This window comes from Numenius arquata, chromosome 2, assembly GCF_964106895.1.
Source record: "Numenius arquata chromosome 2, bNumArq3.hap1.1, whole genome shotgun sequence".
Lineage (NCBI taxonomy): Eukaryota > Metazoa > Chordata > Aves > Charadriiformes > Scolopacidae > Numenius > Numenius arquata.
Window position 1 is genome coordinate 88448832 of NC_133577.1, and position 23675 is coordinate 88472506.

The following is a 23675-nucleotide window of genomic DNA, read 5'->3' on the forward strand; positions in this document are numbered from 1 at the left end:
TGGACAAGAATCTATGAATTCCACATAAGCTTAAGATGTGAGGTTTATATTTGCCAAGGAAAATCAAAGTAAAACCATTCTTTCCTATGAACCTGTTTTGGGGAGACTTACTCCACAGGTATGGGGTTTTGTTTGCCAGATATAGCCTCCTGCCTTCAAGAGAATTACAGGAAAGTCTTGATATGCCAGGACATGTATATATGCTTACATACATGAATAAAGCCTTGTAAAATCAAGACTGAGGTAATTCTCATATGTAAAACTGTGGTGTAAAAAGAAAATCTTAGTATTCATAGCCTTATATATGAACAGAAGAGCATGTTGTATTAATTGAGTCTTCTTCCTTTCTACCCAGAAGAAAAAAAGAATTATAAATGTGGATAAATTCCTTTGATAAGTTGAAAAATTGCTAATAATGCTTCAGTCCTTTTGTTGGTTTTCATTCATATATATCCTTCAAAAATTGGGATCTGATAGAGAAAAGTCACAAAATATAGGCCTTATGTTATGGTAAACCACATTTAAATAAAATCAGTAAATGACAACAGAACACTTGGACTTAGATTTGCCTGAGGAAAATGGAAGTTTTAGATCCCTGTCAACAAGCTACTTGAAAAAATTTCTAGATAGATCTTTTTGTGGAATAAGAGTTTGAAATGCGGTAGTTATTTAGCTGCTTTTGAATCCACACAATGCCCCTTTAATTAGGTTTTATGTGTGCAACTGCAATTAAAATTTGACATAGTGTATTTGTGACTACAAATAATCTCTATCCTCTGCAGTATGCAAATAGCTGTTTCTAATTATTTTCTTAATTGCACACATTTTGAAAAAATGAATCCAATTGGATTAATTAAGGTCTTTTTCAGTGCCATCCATCTAATGTTCCTATATACTTAATGCTTATTGAACACCATTATATCCTAAATGTACATGATTTATTTTTTTACAGTAGCTCTTAAGAATACTATGGGGTTTTTTTCCCCCAATCCTTTATTTACTGAATCTTTAGGAAAAATTCAAGTTTTGCATTTAATTTCTTCCTTTCCTACCTCATCTAGGAGAAACTATGTGATGTTGTTAGTAGCTTTCAGACAGATCTTTAGTTCTTCCTTCCTTTCTAGCAAAGAATACTATGTTCTGTAGTTATTATTTTCTATTTTTCTCATTCCAGTGGAGGAAGGAGAGTTATTCAGTGTTCTGATATGCAGTTAAGGATTGTCTGCTGTGTCTCCACTATGTTTTTATCTTGCTTGAATCGGTATCTAATCCTTGAGACATACATAAAGATGAATTATCTTTTTAAACTTAATTCATTTAGCAAATATTTTTAACACTTACTGGAAGACCTTTGCAAATTGTTAGCCAGTCAAAGCTTTTGCAATGTTAAAAATGTATCTTGCTATTACATCAGATACTTGGAACCTTTTTAGCATTGCAAATATAAGGATATATGGGTGTTTATCTTGCAGAGGATTATTAAACCTTAATCAGATTATTCTGAGGCAGAAAAAATGGATACAATTATATATTCTATATCTATGTCATATATTTTTTTAATCTTGTATTTTTAAAATAATATTTATATCCTTTGCCAAGCTTTTTTTATTCTTTTCTTCATAAAAGATAAGGATATTTGTATCAATGAGTTACAAGGTTTTAATTAAACAAAACCAGAATAAAGCCCCAGTCCCTGCCTTATCTACATGTATAGGCCTATCCGTTGCAATTTGGGATTTCTGGATAAATATAAGCATCTACCCTCATGCGTGCAGCTGGCTCTCTAAATTATGATCTCCAGCAGATGCAAATGTCCTCTCAGATTAACTGTAGAATTAGGGCTTAAGAGAAGAATGGATAAAACACAGCAGAGGAAAAAAAATCTACATGTCTTTTAGTTTAATATATATATAACAAATCATTGTCTCCCTTCGATAAAATGGTGATAAAATGATTGTCTTGTGAAAAGGTGAAAGCCAGAATTTAGAGATCCATTTTTTTCTGCTCTGTTTTATTATTCTGCGGACAAGATGCTCAGGAAGTGAAGGGATGTCCTTGATCCTCTGCTTCTATAATGGGGGAGACTGGAAAGGCCTCAGGTCTCATAAGTTATCCCCAAGAGACTGCAAACTGCCAACTCAGTAAAGCTGCCAGAAAATTACTCACATTTCAATTAATCCCCCTGTTTATTTCTATCTACCCATACACAAAAGAGTATACAGGGGAAGATGTAAGAAGTTGGATTTCTGATTCAATAGACTGTGAAAGATCCAAAATTAAAAGCCTTTCCAGCAAGGGTGTTCAAGTCAGTCTTCCCAGTTAGCGCAGTAGGAAATGAGCATGATGGAGATTTTGACCCCAAAATCACAAATGCATATTCAATTCTAATGGTACTTCCACCAGGTTTGGTAACTGTTTGAATAATTCTCTAGTCCTTTACTTACATTGCATGCCTTTGTTGACCTTCCCTTCCTTAATTTTCCTTTCTTCTGTGTATGAATTTGTCATTTGTTTCCATTTGCTTTTCTGTATCATGCTTTCTCTTCTCTCTCCCAGCTGTTCTGCTGATCTCACACACATGAGAACAAAATTTAAGATCTTGAAACCAGCCCCTTCTGAACTCACTGAAATGTCTGCAACTTCTTCTTAATTAATCAGAGCAAAGGCTTTTCACCCCAAAGTTTTCTACAGCTATATCTACCAACCATTTTAATATCTCGGTAAATCATTTGTTAATAGAAATATAATTTTCTGAGATGTCTGGGTTTCATTCAGGCATATAATTTTCTTTTATGATGGCAATTAAGGGATGCTGAAGAAATTTCATTATAAGCAATGGCACCCTGCTTTCTTCTACAGATACTGTTACCAATTATATTGGCAAGAATAGGTTACCTAGAGGGCAAATCACTCATACCAGTATTGCTACTAATCTAGTATTAGTATGGCTGCTCCAATTAAAATACTATACAGCATGAATAACCATTAAAATTGTTTGTCACCTATGTGCATGAAATCTTCATACTTATAAAAAAAAGAAAAACACCAAAAACCCCCAACTCTATGAAATTCATGATTACTGTAAGATATTTTTGCTAAAATTGTTGACATGGTGCTCGGGAATATGGTTTAGTGTTGGTGGTGGTTTTTTTGGTTTTTTGGGGTTTTTTTTAAGGTTGGACTAGATGATCTTATGGTCCCTTCCAACCCAGGCAATTCTGTGATTCTGTGAAAATATTAATGCACATAGAAAGGCAAAACTTGGTTTGTAGTCCACTCAATTGTACTGTGACTCTATAGTAATTTGCTTAAATCCAAAGGTTTGGGATTTTCAGGATTTTTGGTGTTACACAAAAATCATTATGAAATTATTCAAATCTGGGCAAATGCTTTGATTTGAAAATCTATTTCACATTCACTGTGTTTACAGATCTTTGGCATGCATATGTATTGTAGATGGTAGATGCGCTCTGCTGAGTGGTACCTAATAAATAGCCAACATCAGTAAATGAAAATCTCATTTTGAAAGATGAATCTGTTCTTCACAAGAACACTTAACTTCTTTAAAGCATTCAGAGACCAGTTAGAAAGATTTCCATAATTATAACGGTGGTATTATTTTATCTATCATATGATTTATTTTTTTTTATGGACTACTATATGTTCATTAACATTTATGTGCTTTTTTTTTTCCATTCATCTCTCTCCATCTCATGAAAAGCATATCTGGGTAAGTTAAAACACCATGGCTGCTGAACATATTCATTTTCAGCACCATGTTTATTTTCTATGTTTTATTCTTATTTCTTTTTGTTTTTTTCTGTGAATCTTATGTGACAAATCTATGCATAAAACTGACCCAAATGAAAACTTCCAAAGTATTCAAAATAATGGTAAACCTCAAAAGCATACACAAATTAAGGCCAGCACTTGCTCGTGCAGCGCTTAACATAATGGATTAACTACTTTGAGATAACTGCTGTCCTGTCAATTTTTTTTTAAATGAACACATTTTGGAAGGTCTAAAGCCCAGAATCACAAAGACATTAGAAAATTTTTCAGTGAAAAATTTTGTGAGAGTAAAGGCCTAGATTAACAAAAGCTGTAAAGGCATAAATTCTGTTTAGTTAAATCACAGAGGACTCAGACTTATAAACACTCTAGTAATCCAGAGTACAAAATTTATCTTTTTTCTGTTTGAACCCTCATGCTGTGCAGTAGAACAATAATATTATGTTTGTGCATACAATTTTACTATTTTCTTTTTCACCAGTTCACTTTTTTTATGTTTGGTTTTGATTTTTTTTAATTGTTAACCTGATATCAAGTTTAATATCTTCATCTCTTTTGATCTATTGTACAAATGTTTTTTCTTGAATAATTTTTAGAATTTAGGGAGGAAATTTCATCTCTTCAAAGCATGTACAAACTATAACTTTATAAAGGTGTAGGGACAAAACCTGAAAGAGAACAGGAATTACCACATTAATTTAGAATATGTGATTATTAAATAGCTTTATGAAAATAGATTTCATAATATTTAATCAAGCTGGGAACTCTGGGGGGCTCTAATGTAGTACAGTACATACAAGATTGCAAGGCTATGTATTATGCAAGTCTGTTTATTTCATAGGTGGTTTATTATTTTTTTAATAGTAGCTCTCAGCAGCTCTAATTTAGTAGGGTGTGTATTAAGGATTCCTGAACACGCTTCACTTAGTTTAATATATGTCTTCAGAGGAAAGAATGCTGCCCTTCATTTTTTATACACTTGAAATGTATAAATGTACAGCTGTATAGAATAATTACAGTGTTGTTAAATCTGCTTTGCTAATCTGTTTTATCAGGGACGCTGTTAAATTTAAAGTTATACTTCCTTGGTTTATAGATTTAGAAAGTTTAATTTATTAGTTGCATCTTGATTACTGTATTTCAGTCATTTTTCCTAAAAACTTCTTAAAGTTAGATACAAAATATTTTGTAAAAGAAGGAAATTAAGTTTTGCCTGCTGTTCTTCGTCTATTATATCAAGTATCAAAAAGGAGAAAGAATTAGGATTTTGAAATTATTTAAAACCCAGGTCACTTAAGTGCCAAAGTTGAAACAAGATCTGACTCAGTTTTTCACTAATGCAGTCTTTAAGTCAGATGGATCCTTTCAGATTAAATTAAATCAGCATTATATGCATTATATGGCAATATCAAGTTTGAGTCTCTTTTTTTATACTTCCTATTTTAAAAACATTTATAGTTTTGCAGAAAATAAATAGATGCAATGTAATTTGTTACTTTCCTATTCAACATTTAATATCATTATTGATTTATACAAATTCAACTACCTTATTTTGTCATACAGTGACCTTAGCTGCAGGATTCTAACCTCTCTTAAATATTTAGCAAATGACAACAGAGAAGATAAAATCCAAATCCAGTTTAATTCATTAGAAATCCTCCCTCCTGAATTTTGGAGTCTTTGAATATGAGTATGTTAGCTTTTGAGAGGCAGATGTGTTAAACCTTAACTTGAAATCATAGGATTATTCTGATGAATGTAGCATATTTTGTCTATGATATCTGTCTATTTCTCTTCTAGAAACCATCAAACATGCATAATATTTTGTGATATACTAAACATTTTAGTATTCATGATAATAACCATGATAGTGTCAGTAATTATAATAATAATCAGAGGGTCTGTTAGGTTAAACACTTTCATATGGTAGTTGTTTGAGAAAATGTCTATGAGTAAAGGCCATTTCATAGGATGTAAATTGCCCGTTAGCCAAAATTTTTAATAGATTCTGCTTGTATTTTACAAATGTGATTTGGCTCTGGACTTTGCCATGCCTCCTTTTCAATTTATCTCACATTTATCTTTACATTTTAACTGAGACATTATAATATGCACAATATAATATCCCTGAGGACTTTTCATGTGAACTATCAGAGCAAATGTTATTATTTGCAGAAACATGAAGATCTGTGTTGAAACATTGTTCAAGTTTCATCAAGACAGTGTCTGGACTCCGTGTACTACACAGAGTGTTTGCATTATGTGCATTCAGAAATCCTAAGCTGTTATTTCTGGTTTGCTTCATGGCAGGGAGCCTCATCTTAATAAAGAAAATTGAATGTCACTGAATGATGCTTTAAATCAAGATCTTGTTAACTTCCTACACAAAATCTATTTAAAGATTATTCTTATTTTTAATAAATTTCATTGAGTTTTATGCAATGAGTTTTTAAGGGCTGCTGATACAGAGCTAGAATTTTCCTGGTGCAAGGGAAGGATATATATGAAATAGAAAATTTGCAGGATAATAACATAGTTTTGCTCTTATCATTTCTCCCTTCCTTTTGCTTCTGCCTCTGCTGTCTAGAGGGATATAGCAGTATTCATAGTCCCCATGGTATGAGACAGCTGTGCTCTCAGTTTTGTAGGTTGATTTGGGCAGTTGTACCTGGCTTTTGGAAGAATGGTCCTAAAGAAAATGGCCCGATGTAGCAGTATTGTTAGGAAGTAATTCTGGGGAGAATTAAACATCAGAAGTCAGTGCTAGGCATGCAACACTGCTTCTCTGACACACAGCTCCATGATACAACTTGACATGACATGATTTTTCTTTGCAGTCTTTTATCAAAGAGTGAAGACAGCCCACTTCATGAGGCACTCTCTCTAAAACAAATATAAGCGTCTCTCAAATTTTGGATGAACGCTAAGCAGTTGATGTTCATGAAATTTCCTGACTTTGCAAAACCAGGCTCAGGGTAATGATATATTTTAAATAGCATATTGCAGTTACTCCCATAACGTCTCCAGGAAGAGATTTTTATTCAGGAATAATGTTATCTTTAAAAATACGGCTTTAATTTGGAATTCATTCCAGTGATAGTAAGTGGTTTAAAGCCTTATCTGCAAAATAATAGCATTTATAGTAATGCCTAATGAATGTCAATTCTTCCGTATCAGCTGGTTTTCATATGTTGCCAAAAAACTAAATAAGCATGGAAATAACTACATTTTTAATTCCCTACCTCCTTACCAATGCAAAGTGGACACATAATAACGTGTAGTTCTCTTCTGACAAAGTCGTAGGAGGAGGAAATTCCCGTGTTCCCTTGCAAAGCATCTTCCAAATTAGAGAAACTGTACAACGCTATTCACAGTCCCCAAACCCTATCTTAGTAATGGAAAGAAGAGGGAGTGGTGAGCTTTAGGGTATTCGTCTCTTCTTCCTTCTGTGATCAGTTGTCTGTTTTTTGTAAGGAAAATTGAACTGCAGTCCAAATATTTGGCTTTGGGGACCTTCTGTATTCACGAAGCCAGTGACTATCCAACAAGAAAACAGTGCATTTAGGCTGTTCTAAAATATTCAGATTATATTCCAAAGTAGGCAGATCACAAGATTAATATTTCTGATGATTTGCACATAAAGAATGATACATGTTTTTTTCCTACATGACTCTTTACCTTATTTGCAAAGAACTGATTTTTTTCTATAGTACTACTTCCTATCAAAAAGCCGAGAGTATTCTTTGACTGCCAACTAAAGAATATCTCTGTCAAAAAACAGAAATTCTGAGTTTAGTTCTGGTTTAGAAATTGAAGGTTCAGGTACTGCAGATCTTCTACGTGTATTAAAAAGTAGTCAAAAAATACTGTTCAAAAAGTAAAATATCACTTCAATAAACTTTAATATTGGAGAGGAGTTTAAATGAAACATCTGAGGGAAGGAAGTATAAGTTCTGAAGCATAAAATTCTTTTTAAGGGAAAGAAATGTTATAAAAATCCTTTTAGTATTCCATATCAATAAGTGAGGCACAGGCCTTATGATGGCTGCATTCCCTGTGCATGCCTGAGTAAAGAATTTTAACTTTATACTAAAATACTTTCAAACCAAAACACTTCTACATGCCAAGACCCTTTGGATTAGGTTTATCATACTGTAGTCTTTGGCTATAGCATATATACAGGGCATACTATTTCTGGCCTGGCTCCATTTTCTTCAATGAAATCAGTACCCACAACTATATTTTCCTTTAGCTCTGTGATCCAGATGGCCTCTGAAGTATTAGAAGTGCTTTCCTATTCTGGAAGAGTGTATTTGTTTAAGAAGCACTATAATAATGCTAAACCTCCACACCAAGCCTCAGGCTAGTTCAAATATTGCAAAGTCACAGAGGACTCCCTAGAAATATGTACTTTATAATTCCAGTATAAAGGAAGTAAGTTTTTAATGGAAGTGAGACCTTAAAGTACCAACGCCTCTTCTGCAGGCACCTGGGTTCCTGGGGCCACATAGGGATTTAACGCCAAATAAAAGATATAGGCCAAAAGTTCCTGAAACCCATCTCCTTGTAGACCTCATGTTGCTGCTGTCCTGCTTGGAGGAGGAGACTATCACGAGCAACGAAGGCCAGTGACCCTCAAGGCCATAGATCTCCTTTTTTACTTATTGTGATAGCCAGCCCTGCTCTTTCAGATGTGATGAATGAAGAGAATCATAGAATCAAATAACGGATTGAGTCGGAAGGAACCTTAAAGATCATCTAGTTCCAACCCTCCTACCATGGACAGGGGCACTTCCCACTAGACCAGGTTGCTCGAAACCCCATGCAGCCTGGCCTTGAACTCTTCTAGGGACGGGGCATTCACAGTTTCTCTGGGCAACCTGTTCCAGTGTCTCACCACCCTCACAGGAAAGAATTTCTTCCCAATATCTAGTTTAAATCTACCCTCTCTCAGTTTAAACTGTTACCCCTCATCCTATCACTATACTCCCTGACAAAGAGTGTCTCTCCATCTTTCCTGTTGTACCGGAAGGCTGCTATAAGGTTTCCCTGGAGTCTTACTCTTCTCCAGGCTGAACAACCCCAACTCTCTCAGCCTGTCTTCATAGGAGAGGTGCTCCAGCTCTCTGATCATGTTCGTGGTCCTCCACTGGACTCGCTCCAACAGGTCCTTGTCCTTCTTATGTTGGGGACTCCAGAGCTGGATGCCGTACTGCAGGTAGGATCTCACACGAGCATAGTAGAGGGGGAGAATCACTGCCCTCGACCTGTTGGCTGTACTTTTGATGCAGCCCAGGATACAGTGGCTTTCTGTGCTGCAAGTGCCTGTTGCCGACTCATGTTGAGCTTCTCATCAACCAACACCCCCAAGTCCTTCTCCTCAGGGCTGATCTCAATCCATTCTCCAGCCTGTATTTGTGCTTGAGATTGCCCCAACCCACTGCAGGACCTTGTGCTTGGCCTTGTTGGACTTCATGAGGTTTGCACGTGCCCAGCTCCCAAGCCTGTCCAGGTCATTCTGCATGGCATCCCTTTCCTCCAGCGTGTCAACCAAACCACACAGCTTGGTGTCATCAGCAAACTTGCTGAGGGTGCACTCAATCCCACTGTCCACATCACCAACAAAGATGTTGAACAGCACTGGTCCCAGTACTGACCCCTGAGGAACTCCATTCGTCACTGGTCTCCACTTGGACATCGAGCCATTGACCGCAACTCTTTGAGTGCGACCATCCAGCCAATTCCTTATCCACCAAGCAGTCCATCCATCAGATCCATGTCTCTCCAATTTAGAGACAAGGAGGTTGGTGCAGGACAGCGTTAAATGCTTTGCACAAGTCCAAGTAGATGAAGCCAGTTGCTCTTCCCTTATCCACCAACACTGTAACACCATTGTAGAAGGCCACCAAATTTATCAGTCATGATTTGCCCTTAGTGAAGCCATGTTGGGTGTCACCAATCACGTCCTTATTTTCCCTCTGCCTTGGTATAATTTCCAGGAGGATCTGCTCCATGATCTTGCTGGGCACAGAGGTAAGACTGACCACCCTGTAGTTCTCTGGTCTTCCTTTTTTCCCTTTTTAAAAACAGGCATTTTGTTTCTCCTCTTCCAGTCATTAGGAACTTCATAGGACTGCCATGACTTCTCAAATATTCCCCAGATAAGGAAAAAAAATCTGGGATCAGGTTCCTCCAATGATGGTGCTCCATGGGGCTTCCAGCAGCAGAAGGGGCTCCTCTCTGGGCTTCAGCTGGCTTTGGGGAATGAGCAAAGTGTACAGGGTTTTGAGGGGTCCGTGTTCTGCCATGGAACACCAGACCTGGCCAGGCAGGGAAGGAGCATTGCTGAAAGTTTGACTTTCAGCCAAGGTGAGGTGGCTGTGTCTGGCCATGCCTTGAGTTTTCTTTCTAAGCAGCCAAGTGTGTATGTGTCTATTGGCCTTCAACTGCCTGTCTCCCTGGGAATATGGGATTCCTGCACCTCCACCAGCTACTGAAGGTAACATTTGTGTACCCAGAGAGAAACTTCTCATTTTACTGAGGATTTTGCTTTCACAGAAAGGAAGGATAGCTCTAGAATGTCTTTGGACATCTAAGTGACAAAGGATAAATTATGTTGCAAAGCATGTGTGGAAGGAGAAGCTAGATAACCTTCAGTAAGTTGTCAAGTATTTGTAGTGTTACATATGACTACAGCAGAAACATAGAAAGTAAAGCAGCTGTCTTTCTATTAATATTCAGAGCCAGGGATTTTAAACATGTATGCAAAATTGCATATTTGAGTTCCATTTTCTACTAAAGCCAAATTCTCTCTGTCCAGCCCCTTGGCAGTGCAAAAATCCCTGAAGGAGTACTCCTTACAAATGAGATCACCCCATTGCTTTTATCTGCTGTGATTTTTGTAATACATATATTTGAAAGGCTGCTAAGGCAGTGAAGAATTGCTAAGGGATAACTGAACCACAAAGGCTGTAGTAATAAAGGAGGACAGAGCAAATTGAAGCCATAATTCCAAGATTTCCTTGTTATGTGGGAATGTAAGCAAGTTTAATACTACATTAGCATAGTCCCTGTCTAATTTGTTTTTCACAACAGCTTGTTGCTGAAAGCATTCTTTTGTGTTTCACTGGGTAGGAGGCAGCTGAAAATATGGTATTAAATATAAAATACAAAAAAAAGACTTTTGAAAGACTTCTTTTTCTATGCCACCATCACAGTGGGGTCTTTATTACTGCTCTAGGAATACAAATGTCTGGTCAAATGGTTGAACGCATTTAATCTAGTGCATTCTCCTGGTAGTCTAGCTGACTGGCCAATACATAACTTTATCAAATATTTAGTACTGCTGTATTAAAATTATATTTTAAGCTTTGAGAACGATATTTTACATAACACACTTACTGCAGTCCAGAGAAACTGCAGATGCAGGAGTTGGATTGGTATCTGATCAACTCAATGGAAATATACCTAGGTATTTATATAAAATTAAGAAAGCACATCAATTCCATAATTATAAACATGTATACATCAGTAAACCTCGCCTTTTATGTGTTAGGTGTTTAAAGGGATGTCAAAATGCACCAAGGGGAAAAAACAAAAAAAAAGGAAGAGTTGGGAATAGATTGAGGAATACATTCAAAAATGGGAAGGAGCTGTATTGCTCACTGGTATTTTCTAGGACTTTTCTATTCCTGTCATCATGCTTCACTGTTGTTACTCTGAACAAAAAGGCACAGATGCATTTATGTTGTCCCTACATACACCTCTGCATATTTAACAATTTTTGATCCATTTTTAGACATGAACTTCTGGAAGAAGCTCGAAGAAAGGGTTTGCCTTTTGCACAGTGGGATGGGCCAACAGTGGTTGCCTGGCTGGAGGTAAGTGTTGGCCATAATTTGGAAACGTGAGTCATGTTTGTAGACTCTTTCTGTGTGCTCATCCTTACAAATTCTATAAGAGATTGTTAAAATCTTCTATTCTCTCTCTGTGTGCCATGAGCACTAAGCATATTTTTACACTGCATGGTGTAAATCAGAGACTAGAGCTGAAAAAAGTAAGACAGGATTACACAGGGGAATGAGGACAGGAAAAAAAGGCTTGTCAAATGTACTCAAGCCCCAAATTTTTGAAATCTTCTAATTTCTCAGTCTCTAAATATCTAGGAATTCCGCAGGGTTTATGTAGGGTTATATGCTAAGAAGAAAGCAAAAATTGGCTACGAAATTTTATTTGAGGTTAAAACAGAAGCTACATCTTCAGATTTTTCAAAGAAATTTAAGGAATTTGTAACTTTTTGTCTTTTAAAAATATAATGGGAAAGAGCTGGTTTACCTAGATACCACTCAGAACAGAAAAAAGAGGTATTCCTCTCACCGCTCCTGGGATGTGGGAGATCCAGGTTGAAATCTCTCTAATTTGATAGGCAGTGCTTTCATCTCTGAAATCCAACCTGCAGATAGCTCTCCTTGATTTGGAGAGCCTAAACGAATGGATTTTGGAACCCATCTAGAGAAACATTCAGCAAAACTGTCCATGAATTTTGACAAAAGCCAGTGAATGCTTTAGGTGAAGGAACTATTCAAAAAATACTTACCCAGATACTGAGGGGAGGAGAAGGCAGAAAGTAAGGATGCTCTTATACAAATACACTGTCACTTTTACATGGCAAGGCTCTGTCAGTTCAGTGGAGATACAAGTTCTTTGCTGGCTCAAGGACCAGGTGTCTATTCTTTGTCTATACCAAGCATCTCTATGTATTCTCACCTATTCTCATGTCTGCTGTGGGTATCATCCATTGATCATCAGACAGAATTTGTAGAGTTTTTCCCTTCATTTTTTTTTTTTTAAAATGCTTTAGAAAAAAAGCTCCAAAGCTTTAACAGGAGTGTGTTCAGGGGATAAATGAAGGATGAGGAATGAAAGCAGCTAATGGCTACAAAATTTCTGCTTCATGTTGGAATTGCTGAGGGTACCTAACAAAAAAGATTAAATGAAAACTGCAGAAAGGCAGTTCAAGCATTTGCTCATGACCTTGGAAAATAGGTTGATATCTTTCTTCCAAAAAAATATCTCTGTTAATATGGAACATTCATTAATTTGGCCACTACCTGACTTTTTCATATGACTTTGAAAGTTCTGTAACCAGATTAGTGTCAGAAATGCCTAATATTACATTCAAAGCTGATTTACTGGAAAGGTGGACATACAAAGGTCTATACATTTCTGAATACTGAGAAAAATCTGCCCTTGATATCCTCCAGGGTGATCCAAAATTTGACATTTCTGAGAAGTTAAGCCTTAATCTTTTTTGCCTTGATTCTTAGCTGCAAAATAGGATATGCTTCCCACTGTCTCAGAGAGGGGGTATGTAAAGAGAAACAGATGTCTATGAACTTCTTGGGAAATATGATGACAGTAGCTCATGAAAGCCCATGAGGAAGTTTATGTTGTAGCATTCAATGCAGATTGAGTACTGATGATAAGATATGAGGACAGAAGTACTCAATTTATTCAGTAACCATTGGTGCATTCAGTCAGCAGATGGATATTGTGTGCATTTCATACTCTCCTGGGGAAAATAGTTTGTGACCCTTGGACTAAAAAACAAAATTAATATTAAAGGAGACAAAGGCCCAAATTAGAGAAATATATGTGATTGCAATTGTGACATTTCCAAACTTTTAGGGGCTTAACTTTTCAGCCTTAGAATTTATGCTGGTCATTTGTATGTAGCACAGACATAGCTGAGATACATTTTTAGAACTGTGGGTTTTCTTAACTAATTCTGGAAAAGTATATCAATCTTGATATCTGGGTTGTCTGCCTAGAACAATTACTGTGCCCTCTTTTTAAAGACTGTTTTCATCTAAATGCATTTTCTGGTAGAGACAGCTGTTTGTTAAAGAACTAATTTACCTAATTTTTTAAAGAACTAATTTACCTAATGAGCAGCAGACATTTGAATCTCTTTCTGTAGGGTGAATAACTCCTAGTATTTACACTTTCCTGCTTTCCAAGTGCATGTATGAAAAAAAAATAATGTCAAATTAAATGAGAATATTAAATACATTTGAAAGCTACGCATAGTTTCTTTGTGGCCTTTAAATGCAGCTGCGTGCAATCTACCTTTTTTTTTTTTCATTTTTTGACTTTCATGAAACTTTGTATTTCATTACAGTTAGGTGGAATTAGATCATATTTGTAAGGTTCAGACTAGCATTGGTTGGGGGGCAGTGGCTCATCCCATCAGTGAGAAGGGAATTTTGAAACATGATATGGTCATTCCTCAAGCCCCGTGATACATCAGGAGTCAGTACGGAAAAGCCTGGCTGAGCTCTTTTGGAATCTGACATTCAAGTCTGTTTTCTTTGTGACATAAATGATCTAACAGCTGTCTTTTTTAAGTAAATATGTCCCAGATAAGGTATAGACTCGTTAAAAACTACACAGTATTTCCCTGTACTGTGAGAAATTAAATAAAAATCCTTTCAGTTTGTCTCTGCTTTCTAGATTTGCTGGTGAATTTACAGATGGCATATTTTTAATAATTCTTGGGCACTATGTCCTCTTTTAGTAAGTCATTAAGACAAAAAATTAAAATCATGAAATCAGCTAATTCTGATGGCCTGCTCAAGATGCACAGGGAGACTCGATAACTTCACTTACTGTCACAAATGCTCTATCCCACTGAAATTCCAACACAGTCGTTAATTGCCATTTACCCAGAATTAATAAAAAATCTGAAAACGTAGAATAGAATGTCTACTACCGCATAGTATCGCTGCATTATATGCTGATGGACAGGTTTCTATTTCAGAAACAGTAGAAGAAAATAAGATGCTACAGGCCACCAGTAACTAATCAGTATGTTTCAAAAGTGCTTTTGACAATTTATATTTGGAGGAATATTATATAGCAGTACAGTGAAGTACAACAGATCTATATTTAACAAAATTAACTGTGTGAATGTATATAAGTGAATATAATCTTTATAATGTATATAAATTTTATGTATACAGAAGTATGTACACTCAGATACATTGAAGGTTAAGTAATGAAGGGTGATTTATGCACTTTGACACTCAGTGTCACAAAATCTAGAATTTTAGCTGTTTTTCTGCCCAGCAGAAAAATTTTGTTATACATTATGCTTCTTCATCCCAGTGGGGAGAGCTATGTATGAAAAAAGATGTAAATCACAGCACCAACCCACGTGTGATAGTGATCTTGAAAATGGTTAGAAGAGAGGTCAGGGAGGGGCTGCTCTCCAGAGAGAAGTATCTTCTTCTCTCAGGTTTCACAGAGCCTAGCAAACTCCTGGAGTTAAGCACCTAGCAAGGTACATCCTTGTTTTCCACTGCGTTATCCCCAAAATCTCCGTGATTATGGCATTCACTGCTTATGTCCTTCTCATACTTTTCTCTATAGCATAATGTATTTCACACTGTGACAAAAATTTCCCACATGTATGCATCCCTGCTATGGAATTATCTCCTTTAGGAGCGAAGATGTGTAGACACCAATAATCACATTAATGAGGCAGCACAAAATGAGAAAGCTGAGAAAACCTAGAATAATTCATACTCAGTAGGGCCCAAGAAAGACTGCTGGAAGGGAAGAGTAGCTCTTAAAAGAAAAAAAGTGAGGAAGCAAGGGGCTGTTGCTGACCTAGGCTACTAAAACTAACATAAGAATGTGAAGTGGCAAGAACATATCTTCTAAATCCACAGGTAATGTACCTGTGCTTACATTTTGCTGCAGCTTCTAACCTGTATTTCCAGATGGCATATGGCACCATACCAGACTGTTCCCAAATTTACAGTAAGCTCAGTACTCACAGGTTGGTTATCTACATTCTGCTTGGTTTACTTCTACCAAGAAAATAAAAGCTGAGAAGTGTAAGACTGTGCCCTGTGAGTACGCTGTGGGGACTAACGTGGTGTCATGGTTACTTTAATGAAGAATTAATATTAAAATAAAAATAAAGAAGAAAATAATGAAATAGGTACAATATATACAAAACCGTATCAAGCTCCCAGGATGACAGTCACATCACCGGCAGGCACTGGGGAAGTCCCAGGCTGGACTCAGCGACGAATGGGAACTGGATTCCAGCTCTGGAGTCAGGAACACACGGATCGGGATCAAAAGCAGATGAACAGACAGAGTCCTCTCTGGACATCGGCCATCGCAGGAAGGGGGCTGACCCTTTGATCCCTCAGCTTTTATACTGAGCATGGGGCAGATGGGATGGAGTACCCCAGTTGGTCAGGTTTGGGTCACCTCTCCTGTCCACTCCTCCCCACCGATGTGACCTCTACGATTTTTCCATTTCTGACCCTCTAAGGGGGCAAATAACGAAATTGGCTGACCTTGGTTGTTATAGCAATAAGTGTAAGAAAGGGCCTCCCTGCATACCATTCCTTGGCATGGAGCACAAACATTGGGCTTATCATTCTGAGAATGAGCAGTTTTCTCCACAATATGCCATTAATTTCAGACAGAGGAGGCCTAGCTAGGACGTAAAATTACAGAACAGAAAATTGGTTCGGTTTTACTTCAAACTGGGACACATGGAAAGAGAAAGAAAGTCATTTTAGTACAAAAGTGAAAAAATTAATCAGTTCCTCTTAGGTTATTCTCTGTATACGATAAGGCTATCAAATGGTCAGTAACACTGCCTTGTGCTACTACTTGCTCATTAAAGGCCCGGGAAAGAAGTAGCCCAGGTGACGGAGGCACATAGCTCTAAAAATAATTCAAAGCATCCCTTGCTTTAAAGTTCTTGTTACAATAAGAGCAACAAAAGCAGTTCACGTGAAGCCATGGCAATTTCAAAGGTTCTGAAACAGTTTTGTTTTATGAAAGACTATAATAGTCATAATCATTTGTGTATTACCATGCTTATTCAGATTGATTAACTTCTTTTGAGAAATGAAGCAATACTTTGGATGAATGTGTCCTTTCTCTCAACAGCTCTGGCTGGGCATGCCAGCCTGGTACGTTGCTGCCTGCCGTGCCAACGTGAAGAGCGGAGCTATTATGTCTGCTTTGTCCGATACTGAGATTCAAAGAGAAATCGGAATCAGCAATCCTCTTCATCGCTTAAAGCTCCGACTAGCAATCCAGGAGATGGTATCACTGACAAGTCCATCAGCACCTCCAACATCCAGAACAGTGAGTCCTGTTCTGCTAACTTTTTCTTTCCCACTTCATCCTGCAGGAATCTGCAGAAAGAATTTTGCAGTAGGAGAGTGGCTCTACGGTAACACCCACTTCACAATCAGTGGGAACGGTTCTATGGAGACTTAGAAGGATCTTGATTCATCATTTGCTTGATTGTTGATCACTGATATTTTTCCTTTAGCAGATATTCTTATTTTTTTTTTAACTCATGCTTTTGATTAGCCTTGATGTTGTTTAAATGAGCAGTATTGAGCCTCTTATTTGTAATTTTGCCTGTATTTTTGCCTTTCTCTTCCTTCAAGTTACCTCTCCCAACCAAGTCAGGTTGTCTTTCTCTTTGTTTGTTTGTTTCTCTCTTTTCTTTTTTTTTTTTTTTTTTTTTTTTTTTTTGTGCAGGTGGGGTGCAAGGCAGGAGTGGGGAGAGGTTATGTAGGAACACAGCTCTTTTGAATCTTGTTCCCATTATCCTTTTTTGCATCCTTTCACATGTTATCTAATCTGAGTCAGCTGACTTTAGGTTCTTTGTGCTTTTAAGGGAAGCAGTGATTGGAGGTGTGAAGGGAGACACTGGAAGGAAGTGGAGCGTGTGCATTTAGCGAGAAAGGGAGAGAGTGTCAGCAGATGCGAAGGAAACAAGTAAAGAAGAAACACTGAGACAGAGGTCTGAAAGGAAAAGGGAATATATCAAAAAGAGAAAGAAAGTTCATTAGGGGAGAGTAAGAATGTATGTGCTATAGATAAAAAGCACCTTTTAGTAAAAAATGAGGAAAAACAGGCTAAATTGATGAGGAGAAAAAGAAACAAGATAACAAAAGGTGGGGGGGGGAGTATTCCTGAGAGGCTGATGATGATGGTTATGAAAGAGGCAACAGAGACTGTAACAAAATAAAAAAAAATAGGCTTGATCAAATGGGAAACATGGCATAGAAGTGAAGGACAACGATTACTACTCAAGTAGTGCAGCTCAGACTTCTAATAATAAGATAATAATAATGTTAATAATAGTTATATTTTAACTTTTATCTATTTTCTTCATAGGGAATCTCAATTAGAATTGAGTTACCTTTGAGAGGGTACCAGATCCGCTGAGATATATAAGCAACTAGGCAACAAGAATCTCATGTTCCTATTGACTGGCCTCTTCACATTGCTAAGGTTCTTTAAATGTTATGGTTCCCCATCTGTTATTTTCTCCCCTCGGAACAGCTGTATATGCCATAACCATGGTAATACTATGAATCATAATGGATTTCACCTAAGTAAAGCAGTATAGACTCAACATGATGTTGAATTACTAAACAAAATTCATTTTTATTCTAAGAGCATAAAAGCATATTTCAAAGCATAAGAGCAGTGACACTTATGAAATGAGAACACAGTACATTTAAGCCAGAAACTTGCCTTTTTTTTTTAATTCTTCCTGATTAACTGACAGCACAAAGCTACCCTGCCCTGGAATGCGCTTTTCTGAGTTCCAAGTCTTTCTGCTTCCCCTCTCTCTGAGGAAAGGAGATAATTTACTTCAACTCTCAAAAAAACAGAGCACATTTCACCTTATGTGCACAGCAGACTTCCACACCCCCTCCCTGCCTCATCTCATTGTGCTAGTACTAATCTGACTGAAAACAATAGGTTGAAGAAAAATAGTTTTACAAGTGAATTCTCTTGACATTTTGATTTACAGAAACGTGGGGGAAGTAATCATTATTTAAATTACAATATGAGCATGTGATGTGTGCAGAATATTTAGGCTGGAAAATCTTTGAGAACTGAAGCTTACCTCCAGACAGAGCTAGGAGCTAAAGGTTGTATTTGCCACGTGTGTGTGAAATTCAGCTTTAATTATCATTCCTTCCTTTGTGTCGGTGCTCTGCCGGATTCCATCCATCAGTTCTAGTTGAAATACTAACAAAAGATGCAAAACAAGTTGTCTAAAGTTGTCTCTAGTTGCAGCTCGGTAGAGGCAAGATCATGGTTGTGCTGATGGTGATGCTATACGCTGTTAACTTACAGTGGTGCTGCCTTTCTTCTTTACCACTGCTTACCTAATGTGGATCCCACCTGCCTCCCTGTGGGCCTTGTCCATAGCCCTCAGGCAATGTTTGGGTGACCCATGAAGAAATGGAAAATCTTGCTGCTCCAGCTAAAACGGTTAGTCTTTCCACTTCCATTTAAAAGGGTTTCAGTGCTCAAAAGAGAACTAGGATGTATCCACTTTAATGCAGATGCCGCATCTTCTGCAGGATGCTCCCCAAGTATGCTATTAGAAAGTTGCAGGGAGTACTGAAATTTAATTTAAAGAACGGTTACATCATTTTTCAGCAAAAGAAATTACAAACTGTGTTGCGATCACAAAAATTGTGTGAACCTAAAACCAGTATCGGAGTTTTACGGTACATAATAGTTTCACTGCCAGCGTGAAACCTCATTTAGTGAAATGAAATTGTCGTGGTTACAGGTGCAACATTTCCCCTGTACGCTGCTCCCTAGTACCTCTTCTAAATACAGTTTTATATCTGCTGAAATAGAAAGAAATAAGAAAAGGCTGGAGAATGGTGCATTATACGACTCACTGTTTTTATTAATGCCGAGTCTTTCATGTCCATACTTGTGTATTCATACGCTTTGATTTAGGGTGCACGGAGTGTGCCATTTATTTATTCATTTTTGTCAAACATCTCCCTGCTTTGACGGGGCATAAGTAAACATTAATAGATTTTATTCAATAGTTCTGACTTTTTTATTTTACTTGGAACATATGTTATTTTAGGCTTTGTTTTTAGCGTTGTATTATAACAACTTCATGACTGTGCTTATAAAACATGATACAATCCTACAGTGAGATGTATTAAAAACCTGTCTTCAGTTTGGAAAACTTTATACTCAGCCCAATCCATAAATGGTGGGGGAGGTACTGAAGCTAAATTTTGATGCAATGAAGCCTTATTTCTTAAAATAGCATTGCATGCACAAATTTCTAAGTTTTTTCATGGACATTCATGAAGCAGATTCTCAATAATTTTTTTTTTTACAACTGAGCTCATTTTCAATTTTATTATTGTTAGGAAAGATAAATATAAATATAACGACACTCAGCTGAGAAGAAGTAGAGCTGATCTGTTTAACTGGCCAGCCAGAAAAATATAGTTTTGCCATAAAAAAATATTATATAAGAAGGTCCTTTACAATACATTTACAAGAAGACAGCTTTTTATTGTGAATGTTGCAAAATTTAACAAAAAAAAAAAAAAGGCATCTCTAATGCCAGTTTTCTAAGTAAATGGTTGTGTTTTTGATTGTGAAACCATAAAAAAGATAATGCTGTAGAATTTCAGTAAGCTATAATGATTTTATATCTTGGAAACTTAGCTAGATTTACCCTGCTAAGAGTTTATGGGTTTGGTTTTGTAATTTTAAAGGTAGTTTAGCCCAGGGCATTGCCACTGACTGGAATTATTTTCTTGGTACAGTTTACATGTATGTTTTCATTTGTATATGATTAACATAGACATGAAAACCACATCTTTTTATAACTCATTTTTATTGTCTTTTTACCTGCTTTACTAATTGCTTCCTGCTGATAACACAGAAAGAGTCTGAAGAAGGCAGCTGGGCTCAGGTATGACCCCTTCACTTGAATTTTTTCAACAAAGCTAATAATAATGTCATTAAAAGTGTATCAATATGCATAGAGGAGTATAGTATCTCAATGACTGAATTATGATTTACGTGTTTTAGAGTTCTAATACAAATTAAATATTCTCTGGACAAGTTTGCTAGGTAAAGCACAAAGAGGCACATATGCTGTGAATATTTTTCTTAGAAGAAATGGCCACTTTCCAGAGACATCTTCTACCGCCCAGCTGAATCTAGAAAAAGTATTTTCCTCATTTTTGAGAACAGGCTAATAAAATATAGAGAGCTTGAGATCTAACATTTCTAAAATTACACTGATTTTTTTTTAGAATAATTGTATAAATCACACCTGAGTATCAGTCTACAAATAGTCTTGTATAATTAAGAACAAAATTTTTCCCTTTAGTTAGACTATCAATTACTTACATTCTTCAGCTTCTTTCTCTCTCTCTAATGTATGCACACACTTACATAATCTTTCTTTCTTTACTTATGGCATTCCTTTTCTCTTCAAAATCTCACAAGAATAAGAGATGAGGGGACTGTATTTTCCACCACAGAAAATATATCCAGCTCACACAGTGTTATCCTTTTGTCTATAATGACAGGAAACGTTAAAAGCAAAAGGATAGTTAGTCTTGAAAGTGATGCTCAAAGATGAGCACGAACCTATTGAGGAGGTGTTCGCCTTCTTTTCTGTCCTCTTTTCTGTTAAGTTTTAGTAGTACCAAAATAATTGGCAATAGTGAGATGTATAACCTATCTATTTTGCATCATAATCGTGCAACCCATATAAAAATAGCTCAACACGCATGTGTGTTTTTCATATACTTTCTTCCTCACCCTATTGAAATTTCAGCTGAACAATGAAGTAGCTTAATGCTTGAATGCCAGCTTCTAGGAGGAATCTGGTTTCCTCCTATCTTAAAGAATTAATTTATTGAGCTCCGCATATGATGTACTTAGGTTTAAGCTGTTTACAGCTGAAAAAACCTCATTAATAGAATGTATTTTGTCACCTGCTCTGGCTGATGCTGAAGGCAGGTCAGGTAAGTCATTAGATCCTTTTTAGGAAATCCTAGCCCCCACTAAACAGTGATACAAACATCAGTTGTTTTCCTCGGGCCATATTACCAAGTTTCATGTAGGATCTGCCTAGCATAAATATTCTAGGAGGTCAATTGAAAGCAAGTAAGATTATGAAACAAATACATTTTGTATAATAAGTTTGCTTGCATTTAAAACTACTGCATTTGAACTACGATTTCTTACTACAAAAAAATTACCTACCTTTTACAAAGATAGATAGAAAACAAGACAAAACAGGCAAAACCATTAGTAACAAATATCTCACAGAGACTCCCACCCCAAATGTCAACACAATGTGAAATGTGCTTTTCTTTTATACAGAATTTCTAAGTTAGGAAGCCTCACTAGGAAAAAACATTGCATATAGGTATTCTGTCTTCAGCCTGTGGTACAACCTTGAACAAACTCAAGAATTTATTTCCCTTCTCCTTTTTTTTTCTTCCCTGTAGACTCTGGCTTATGGTGATATGAACCACGAATGGATAGGTAACGAATGGCTCCCCAGTCTGGGTTTACCTCAGTACCGAAGTTATTTTATGGAATGCCTGGTAGATGCAAGGATGTTAGATCACCTGACAAAGAAAGATCTGCGTGTGCACTTAAAAATGGTGGATAGCTTTCACCGGTATGTTGGCATAAAGACTACACCTATAAAGATGTTTATGTGTCTGACGTAGTGCTCAGTGCTGCACAGAATAAATACACTTACTTTCTGTTGTTCTGGTGTGGAAAACCACACAGAAAAGTGAGCACTGAAAAGGGAGTGTCAGAAACCTGAATTGAGACTCCTCTAGCAACAGCAACTGCATTGAATTTATGTCTCTCATAACTAAGATATTGGTACAGATAAATTTCATAACGAGTGGGGAACCTTTAATATATAAATAAAGCCTTGACAACAGAGAAACAGTAATAATTTATTAAGTGGTTTAAAGTATCAGAAAATGGTAAACTAAGATTTGAAGCCCTGAGATCTCATAATAATGAAAAGCTGTTGTGTGTAGCACATAAAAGCTGTTAACAGTACAAGTAAATTGACAGTTGTTTGGGTTATCTAGGGATATAGCCAGGAAGCTAAATTGGAAATATGGAAATAAAGGCATTTAGACCTTAGGGAGAATGATGTTTATGTGACAAGAAGTGGATTTTTTTTAATGTACTGTCCAATTTGCACTTTTTTGAAGCCTGATTTAAGAAAACATTTCACTGCTCACAAAGGCTGACCTTTTCTGAATATGATTTTTAATGTTTTGGGTTTCTTATGCTAGAACATTTATTCAAACATACTCATTTTGGTTTTGTCCATTTCATTTTTGAAGTCTGTGGAGCTTTTTTAATGGTTTTGCTCTCCCTTCTGTCCTCAAGATTTGCTACATGGGCACCATGAAACACCTCATGTGAAATGCAGGAAATACATCCTACATTGTTCCCATCTTCAAAATTATCTTTATTAACTCTGTAAATGTTTCTCTTTAAATAACAGAACAAGCTTGCAATATGGAATCATGTGTTTAAAGAGGTTGAATTATGATAGAAAAGAACTGGAAAAGCGAAGAGAAATGAGTCAGCATGAAATAAAAGGTGATAGTTCCTGGGAATGAATACTGGGAATGTTTCTTCTTTTGAAGTTTGACACTATTAACCCCTTGTCATGCCATTTTAGCAAAGCATTTAAGCATGTGCTTTAAGTAAAACTAACGTAAGTCCATCTGTCTTCAGAACACGAGGTGCCTCCTTAAATTAGCCACAGTTAAGTACTTTGCTAAATTGGGGCTGCAATTCCCAATGGCAGTTTGATATATACATTTTGCTAAATTGGATTTTGGGGACAGACTTTATCTTAGCCTCTTTCAGTCTTAGAAGGCCAAATAGCCTGCAGATCAATGGGACATGCTGGGGGCAACACTGGGAAATCAGAGCCCTCAGGACCCTAAGACTGTGTTCCTGCTTTTGAAAACCTTTGCCTTTGA

The 23675-nt window shown here is 36.7% G+C and overlaps 1 protein-coding gene across 1 annotated transcript in view; it reads left to right on the forward strand.

Annotated features, from left to right (window-relative positions):
* PPFIA2 (PTPRF interacting protein alpha 2) overlaps positions 1-23675 on the forward strand; it is a 340732-nt gene that overhangs the window by 308891 nt on the left and 8166 nt on the right. Inside the window, exons 22-27 of the mRNA XM_074166889.1 lie at positions 11591-11672; positions 16771-16971; positions 19069-19131; positions 20570-20599; positions 22155-22330; positions 23189-23286. Coding sequence (XP_074022990.1) covers positions 11591-11672; positions 16771-16971; positions 19069-19131; positions 20570-20599; positions 22155-22330; positions 23189-23286 — 650 coding nt within the window. The remainder of the gene's footprint in view (positions 1-11590; positions 11673-16770; positions 16972-19068; positions 19132-20569; positions 20600-22154; positions 22331-23188; positions 23287-23675) is intronic.